This window comes from Grammomys surdaster, unplaced genomic scaffold (assembly GCF_004785775.1).
Source record: "Grammomys surdaster isolate TR1022 unplaced genomic scaffold, NIH_TR_1.0 205, whole genome shotgun sequence".
NCBI lineage: Eukaryota > Metazoa > Chordata > Mammalia > Rodentia > Muridae > Grammomys > Grammomys surdaster.
The window spans coordinates 6,133,673-6,142,565 of record NW_021604650.1 but is presented as its reverse complement, the minus strand read 5'-3'; the positions used below and the strand labels follow the sequence as shown (position 1 = coordinate 6,142,565).

The 8,893-nt window shown below is 52.7% G+C and overlaps 1 protein-coding gene across 2 annotated transcripts; it reads right to left on the bottom strand.

The window, feature by feature from the left end:
* Window positions 1–252: 252 nt before the first annotated feature.
* Mrgpre (MAS related GPR family member E) lies at window positions 253–3,692 on the bottom strand. 2 transcript variants are annotated; one of them, XM_028770859.1, is made up of 2 exons: window positions 3,600–3,692; window positions 253–1,234 (listed from the first exon to the last, which is right to left on the bottom strand). In XM_028770859.1, the coding sequence occupies exon 2, from the start codon at window positions 1,183–1,185 to the stop codon at window positions 253–255; it is 933 nt and encodes a 310-aa protein (XP_028626692.1). In that variant the 5' UTR covers window positions 1,186–1,234; window positions 3,600–3,692. The 2 variants fall into 2 exon arrangements, with proteins under 2 accessions (XP_028626692.1, XP_028626693.1); XM_028770860.1 differs by lacking the exon at window positions 3,600–3,692 and adding an exon at window positions 2,731–2,813.
* Window positions 3,693–8,893: the final 5,201 nt, after the last annotated feature.

Here is an 8,893-nt window from a genome sequence, read left to right as displayed (position 1 = left end):
AGGAGGGGGGAAGGGTAGCTATGGAAACAGCTGTCACGAGGCGGTCGTGGAGCTCTGCCTAACATGCACAACCCCAGAAACACCACTCTCTGTCTGCCCCTTCCCAGAATCCTCCCAGGGGACACATGACTGGGTCATCAGCAAAGATGTCCCTCCAGGTTCTTACCAATGGAGCTCTGATCTCAGCTTTACCTACATCAGGCAGCTCCCAGGGCCTCCATGGGCTGGAGCTGCAGTTGTGACCCACTGTGCTTAGACAGTCATGTCCACAAGTCCGCCTTGGGAAGCCTCTCTCACAGCCCCCAGCTCGGCCTCATCTCCCAGTGCTCGCTGGAGCACCAGCCGGAGGGGTTCCTGAAACCTCTGGCCGGGTGTGCTACCCAAGAAAAAGTAGATGGCAGGCTTGGCTGCACTGTACACACTGGCCATGAAGAAGCTGAAGTGATAGAAGTAGAGGGGGGTGTGCCAGGACAGGTTCTTGGACAGCCAGAAGATGCCAAAGGGCAGGCCGCAGAAGAGGAAGAGCAGGACAGCCAACAGGACCAGGGTGGGGAAGCCCCGGGGCTGGTTCCTCTCTGGACCACGCTCCATCCGCAGCAGCAAGAGCAGGCTGGTCACACACATGGTGCAGCACAGGGCAGCCAGGAGAACTGCCACCACCAGCCACAGCATCCCACACAGGTGGTAGCTGGGTGCTCCGAAGAACTGGGTGCAGGCGCCGCTCAACAGCAGGTCCAGTAGTAGGCAGAGCACCCAGATGAGTGCACACACGCAGGTGGTCAGGTAGCGTGGGCGGCGGCACAAGTACCAGGCGGGGAAGAGAGTGGCCAGGCACTGCTCCGTGCTGATGGCCACCAGGAGGCTCAAGCCCACAATGTAGCAGAAGAACCGCAGCATCACCAAGCTGATATGTACAAATGCAGGGAAGTTCAGCTGGTACTGCAGCAGCTCAGGGATGATGGCCACCATGTGGCAGCAGAGGAAGATGAGGTCGGCGCAGGCCACATCCAAGAGATAGATGGAGAAGGGGTTCCTGTAGACGTTCTGGTTGAGCAGCCACAGGGCCACGCCATTGCCCACCAGCCCGCCCAGGCTGAGGAGCTCAGTGAGGGACAGGATGGTCAGGTTGAATGCCATGTCTCCCTGGGTGCTGGGGGAATGTGTGTTCATGCTCAGTGACATCATGGCTGATGTCTGCCCAAGTCTCTGTTGCGTTTTCGCTCTCCGGACACCCCTGCAACCATAATGACACCAGCTCAGGGGCCTGAGCCTGCACCTGACCACTTCTGAGGACTCAGGTAGCCAGGGAATAATAGGTGACAGAAATGGTGACAGCCCCTGGAGGAGGTGCACCCCTCTCAGTTCTGTCTCATCACCTTACCTAACCTCCCTCCAGGACGTGAGATAGAAAGGTTTCTGTCAGTTGTTCAAAGAGCCCCCCATCCCAGGGGCTTACTCATACTTGTGTGCTCTGTGCTTTCCCTGGAGGGCCTGGATGATCTGGAACATGGGGAAAGAAAGAGGGACTCAGACCTGTGGCTTCCTTTGTACAGGGGACATAGGACCTGGAGGGATAACTCTGGAGGCCCCCTTGTGTTTGCCATCAGCACAAAAACCTCTCAAATCTTCTAGGCCTTTCTGGAACATTCCATGAAGGTGTATTACCAGTGGGCTCTGGACCCTCTAGCTGGCCATCATACCTTATAGGAAAGGTAGGCCCAGCAGTCTCTCTCTCCTTTGCCATGTGCCTCAGCCAGACAGATCTCCAATCCTTGAGGGACGAGGGAGGCTACACGTCTGTCCCTCTCCCTCCTTTAGGGGGAAGAGGCAGTTGTTTGAGGGTGATGATGCTAAGCAGAGTCTTTACCTCCTGCCTTCTTTGCCTGAGGCAGTGACTCACTGAGGCTGGAGGGCGGGGCTGGAGAGGCAGTACAATCCTGACTTAACATAGCTGGGCAGTGCCGTTGAGGCAGCTAAACTCCATATCTCACTAGAGACCCAGACCTCAGAAGGGCACCCACATCCTACCAGCATGGCCCACTGTCTTGTCCCAGCACCTGTGGTCACTGTCTTCAACGTGTGTGTGTGTGTGTGTGTGTGTGTGTGTGTGTGTGTGTGCGCGCGCGCGCGCGCGCATGCGTGCACGCTTTGGAGAGATAGGACAGGGCCCCTTTCTCCCACAGAGACTGGCTAGAGCCTTCTTCCTGCCTTAGTGCACTGGTTCTCTGGTCTCCTTTGGGTAGTGGGGATGTCAATCCCTAGGTGGAGATTAAAGGCTCCACTCCTGGCTTTGTGTTCTCTCCTAGCTTGCAAGCCACTGAGGGGCAATGGGCAAAAGTAGAGAGTGTGGTGGGTGATTGGAGTCTAGCTGGTAGAACTGGGTTCTCTGAAGTACTATCATCTCATGTTAATCCGCCAGGTAGCACAAGGCCATACTCCACAGGAGAAAACACTAACCACGGCCCCAGGCATCCCCGTTCTTACTGGTGGGGTAAGCCAGTGTCCCCACACCTAGGAAGCCTGGAGGGGCCTGCCATGATCAGGGGGAAGACTCAGAAGTGAGACCCTTGACACAAGAACCCTCTCAACCACTCACTTCGACACACCCATACTCTGAGTCGCTTCCAGGACCACGGGAGGCTCTGGCTCTGAAGGAGCGGGTGGTCTTCCCAGCCTTGAGGTGCTGCAGCCTCCCTCCCTCTCCTTTTCCGGCCTGGCTTCTTCTCTTACCTGTGTCCGTATACCAAGGGGCTCCGTGCCAGTTAGAAACGAGAGCTAGGGAGAACACAGTCCTGCATACCCCAGAGAAAGCCTGGAAAGGAGGGAAGAGGAGAGAGTACATGGATAGTGAGGTGGAGAGAGAGAAGAAGAGGAGAGGGAGGGGAGGGAGGAGGCAAGCAGAACATGGGAGCTATAGCCACACTGGGGGATGACAAGGGCAACGACATAGGGGTGATGGGCAGGGCAAGGCTTAACTAGGCCTGGCCAGTGTCCCTTTTCCACTATAGCCCTGTATAGGGGCTGTTTAGGGGTCACGTGCCCAGCTGTAGGTTGGGGTCTCAGGGCTGGGTAGCAGGAAGGAGCTCTGTGGGTGGAGGCAGGGAGAGGGAGGACAACAATGGAGGAGAAATGTCGAGTTTCCCCTTGGAAACACAGGAGGTTGGAGTAGGACATAGGCGTGGCTCTGCCTTCTATAGATCGGCATCAGGCACGCCCCGCCCTGGCTCTGCTCTTGTTGGGGACAGTGAGGATTGAGGACCAGTGCTAGGGCAGCTGTCTCCTGGATCTCCGGCACTCTGCATGGAGTAAGACCCATCCTCCTCTCCCTCAGGGAACACAATAGCACAGTGAGGCATGGGGGACTGCTGGGACCGGAGCCTCACCACAGGTTGAGAGAAAGTGCAGTTTAACTCAGCTTCCCTTCTGGAGTGGCCCAGAGCTGCCTGCAAACCAGATGGCACAGCCCAAGTCAGAGGATGGAGGACAGGCCAGCTGCTCCTCCCCCACTCGCCCAGTGGCCACCCCCCCCCCATCACCCAGAAGACATCCAGCCCCTGGGCCACCCCAGAGCTCTGACCCGGTATCCTATGGCTGCTCACCGTTCTGCTTCTCCCGGCTCCACCCCAGGCCTTGGGGAAACTGGCCAGGAAATTCCCTGCCAGGCGGAGGCTCCAGCTGCTGCCTGAGCTGCCGAGCTGCAGGCAGGCGCTCAGACTCCGCGTCAGCCGGCTGGCTCCTCAGTGTCACATGGTGTTGGAGGGGATAGGGCTGGTCAGGAAATAGCCTCTCTAGGGACTTTGTTTGCAAGCTGGGTTCAGCTCCTGCCCAGGTGAGGATAGCAGGGGATAGCTAGCTCCTTCCTGCCGTCTTTCTGGCAAGCCTGGTACTCAGAGAAAACCAGGATAGCTCAGGGAAGCTCAGGCACACCCAGCAATGACCTCACAGGCACTCCTGTCTAGACTCAGACACCCAGGGACCCTTTAGAGACCACTTCTGTCTACCGATGACACAGACGTGCCATCATGTGCCAGGCCTCAGAGACCCCTCTGTCTCTAATGAGCAGAACATGGAGGCTGCTGGCAATTCCAGGCAGCAGGGCAGTGGGAGGCTAGGTTGTGGCTGAGGCAGAGGACAATGGCTGGTGTGTGTACAGTCTCCAGTAGAAAGGGGAACCAGAAACAGTTTTATACAGGTGAACCCTAAGAATTCAGGGCTCTCTGATCATCTTAAAACCACGAGTCACTGGTCACAGCTGGTGTTCAGTGAGACAGAGCACGCACATATTTTAGCTCAGGATCTCTGCAAGTTCAGGCCCTAGCAACTCTCTTTCTTACCTTAGTGTTGAGGGAAAACGTTAGATGTATGGCAGAGTCCCAAGCGGAACCGGAAATTCACCAAGTGTAAACAGTCCCCATGGCAACGATGCCTGTGTTCCTATCGCTTGTGGAGCCAAGCTGGAACAAGTTTCTGACAGTGACAGTGTCCCTTAAGCAATCTGGGCTGCAGACCTGAAGCTCTGGCATCTTGCCTCATGACCACAGGGTGACAGTCACATTCAGGAAATCATGGTGTCTGCTGACTGTTGGCAGCTGAGTTCTGAGGGCGCCACCTGTTGGGATGTCTCCAGGGTCCATTCTCAGCCTTATTTGGTGCTGGGATTCTGTACACCTCTGCAAGTTGCTGTTGGCTTGGCTGGCCTCTCCCTGAGAGGCTGTGCCAGCAGGGAGCACTAGAAGGTCGGGGGAGGTCCAGGACAGAAGAGAAGGGTCTTCTCCAGTCTTGTGTATGCACCACATCTTCTGTTTTGTTTGTTTGAAAGTCTTTTTTAGCCCAGCTTGGCCTAATCTCTTTATGTGGCCAAGGAATCTCTGATCCTCCTGATTCCATCTCCCAAGTGCTGAAATTACAAACCAAGGTGATAGGTACATGCCCCCACACCTTGCTTACGTGGTTCTAGGGGCGGAACCAGGGTTTTGGTCATGCTAGGCAAACACTCTGCCACCTGAGCTCCATTGTAGCCCCACCTCACGTTTTGAACCCCCTCTCTCTTTTGCTTTGGCTTTTGTTACAGTTCACACTGCTCAGCAGTTATCTCAGCCTGGTGGTAGCAGTTGATTCCAGTTTGTGGTCTTTGTAAAACTTGAAAAACTGCTCCTTGTCTGGTTTGAGAGATACCAGCTACCAGCTGGCTGACTGCCCTCCTCAAAAGCCTGAGGTGTGACTGTGTGGGCTAAAGGCTTTGAATGAATGCTAACAATGGCAGCTCCTTTGAGTCCCAGGCTGGAGGTGGGGGTGGGTGAAGATTGTATAAGCTGCTGCCTCTTGCACTATGAAGAAGGTAACTTCCTGAAGGCCCTACTTCTGCACTGTCTTAGGGTTCCCTTTCCAGTTTGTGTTTTTCAAAGACATGCAGCTCTTGCCTCTTGACTGTCCCTGTTAGTGTTGGGATTGTCCCAAGAGTCCCACACAAACAAGCCATTTGGCTGGGTCTGGCAGTGCTGTTGGCTTTGACCAGAGTGACAGGGTTCTTGGCAACTGTTACAAGAAATGCTAGCAGTCCGTGGTATGTGTGGCCTCAGGGCTAGTCAGAAGAGCAGTCATGATGAACTGTGGGTGAAGCAAAAGGCATAGAGTGTGAGAGTGTCCTGTGACAGCTGTGAGTACTGCAGAGAGCACAGCGTGGGGTGATGTCTTCCAGGGGTCTGGAACCAGTGGCTTACATTCCCAGTTGTAAGGGAGGAGTACCAGCAGGAATTGCTGCCCCATCACAGAAAGCAGCAACTCAATAGTGATGCTGAAGACTTTGGCACCAGGCAGTCAGGGCAGGGCTCCTCAAGAGAATGTACCTGGATGGGGCCTGCCTCCCAGGTATCTACAGAAGAGGTCTCCAGCTAGCACCTAGGAGGAGGCATTACAAGGGCTCACCAGGGGAACCTCAGTAAGGAAACCTCAGGAAATTGTGAAGGCAGAAAGGTAACTTAAGAACTCCAGAAAATAAACCAGAAAAATTTTTTTTTAATTATTAAAATAAAAATAGTATAATTAGAAGATTGATGGAACTGAAGAACTTTTATGTAGATTAACTTAGAAAACAAAAATACAAATTATTAAGATGGGATGCCGCTCCCATGCCTCTTTGAAAAAGACTTGTTGTCCAGCCCTGGCACTTGCTATGTCCTTAAAGTGGACATTAAACACATAGTGATGCCCCTGCCTCTGCTTCCCAGTCCTGGTATTTCAGAAATGCTTCACCGTGTCTCCCTCCCAGAGATACTTCCTTGCAGTGCTGGGGCTGGACCCTGGGCTTGTACTTGCTAGGCAAGTGCACTACCACTCAACTATATGTCTTTCTACTATGTGTTATGGCTAAGAGGCAGCTCCCATGGAGCCCAGGTGCCCAGAGGCTCTGGTGGACATCCAACACAAGCTGTGTGCAGACACATGTGACAGGGTTGAGGACATGCTCTGACTCCTTCAAAGCTGCAAATGACAATGTGAAGAGCTCTCAACCAAAGAAATTGGGATTTCTTTTCTTTTCTTTCTTTCTTTCTTTCTTTCTTTCTTTCTTTCTTTCTTTCTTTTTTTAATTTATCAAGACAGGGTTTCTCTGTGTAGTCCTCCATCCTGGAACTCACTGTAGATCAGGCTGGCCTCGAACTCAGAGATCCGCCTGCCTCTGCCTCCTGAATATTGAGATTAAAGGTGTGCACCACCATCACCCAGCTAGAAATTGGGATTCTAACTGAACACAAATAATTCTGCATTCACAATGTATGTGTAGCTAGTAAGTCCACTGGTCCATAAGCCAGTTAAGAAATGAGTCATCTGGACAAGGGAGATGTCTCTGTCTGTAAATGCTTGCTGTACAGGCCCGAGCCCCATTTGTTGACTGTAACCCCAGCACTGGGGAAGGAGGAGTGCTTGGGGAAGGGGAGCAGAGGCGTATTCTAGGCTTGATAGCTGTATAGTCCAGCCAATCATTGAGCTCAAAGTTCAGTGAGAGACTGTCTCAAAAATAAGATGGAGAGGAACTGTGGGAGACATTTAATATTGGCTTTCATTCTCCACAAACTTGTACCACACACCCTGTACACATGTACACGGACATGTGTATACTCAGGAACTTAAGCACATGTACACAGAAAAAGAAAGAGGGGGGTTGATTTTAACTTTGCAACTCTTTCTTTCTTTCTTTCTTTCTTTCTTTCTTTCTCTCTCTTTCTATCTTTCTTCCCTTCTTTCTTTCTTGTATATGAGTACTCTGTAGCTGTCTTCAGTCATACTGAAAGAGGACATCGGATCCCATTACAGATAGTTGTGAGGTACCACATGATTGCTGGGAATTGAACTCAGGACCTCTGGAAGAGCAGTCAGTTCCTTTAACTGCTGAGCCATCTCTCCAGCCCCAACTTTGCAACTCTTTAGAAAATAGTTTCCATCCATTTTTAAAGGCAGTAGTGTTCTGATATCTAAGCTGGTCACATACATTATGAACACAGAAAACTTTCCACCCACATCCTCTAATGCACCTCCATTATTGCTGCCTACTGGCCTCTGGGGCTGGCTCTGCAGATATTCCAGAGGTTGGACACTGGGACCAGGGTCAAATTGGCAGGGAGCTAGGCTGTAAAAGATATAACCCTGGAAACAAGAGCTGGGGTTTGGCTGTACTTTTCTAACCCGCGAGATAAGTAGGCTGCTGAGGAACGATCAAGGCTCCACAGGTCTCAGGAGAAGCACAGTTATTCACACACGCATGGAACTGGGTGGGGTAGGCAGTGAACGTGTCATCCAGCCAACACAGGCTGGGCTCTCCAGTGCTGCCTGCAGGCCTTGGGCTGGACCAGGCTTACAGAGCTTCCTGGGAATGCTGGCTGTTACAGCTCTGATGATATGGTGACATCTTGTTCCTGAGAAGTCCGTGTTGCTGGAACAGCCCCATGATCCCAGGACGTAAGTGGGCAGGCCAGGGTGGATACATCTCCTGGGATCTGAATCTTCACAGGTCTGGCTTTGCCTGAAGAAAACAGGAGGGGCAGTTGGCCTCAGGGAAACATAGCGGGAAGGGCTACCACCAAGACCTGGCTGGTGGGGAGAAGGGAGTCCTTTAGTGGGGTCTAGTGGCTCTGGAGCTAGATGAGGTCCAGCTGGGCTAGTGGGAAGGACATGTGGCTGGTGTGGGGCAGATTAGGGCATTGAGGCCAGGCCTGGAAGTTCAACTATTTATTCCACCTAAGGTTCTAGCCAGGAGGATCACCCTCTCTGGTTCCAGAATTCTCTGGAAGTAAAAACCAGTAACTATTAGCTTCTGCCTAGGACTCAGTGTTCTGAGCCCCAAGTTAGAGGTTGTTATAAGATTTGAGCTTAGCCTGAACAACAGAGATTTGGAGTGTGGAACAGAGAGGTACAGACAAGGCAAAGGGGTCGGGCATGGGGGGAATGGGGAGCACTCTAGATACATAGCATGGACACAGCTCCGCAAGCCTGGCCTGGTACATTCAGGTCTATCTCAGATGGGACCAGAGATTGGGGTGGGGGTCCTTGCAGTCTTTTCAGAGCCCATAGAAAACAGGATGAGATTGCTCAAGGAAGATTCAGGGACAGCTGAGTCCACCACACTCAGGAGGGATGTGGTATGGGTAGAGAGGGCAGGAATGGAATGCTGGAAGTCTGTGTGCAGCAGAGGGGTGCTTTGTCTGGGGAGGTGCCTTTGATCTCAAGCCTAGAATATGGAAGGGCTTTATGTGAGTGAGTGAGTGAGTGAGTGAGCATGAGTGAGCAAGCAAGTGTGAGTGAGCAAGTGTGAGTGAGCAAGTGTGAGTGTGAGTGAGTGAGCAAGTGTGAGTGTGAGTGAGTGGGCAAGTGTGAATGAGTGAGCAAGTGTGAGTGAGCA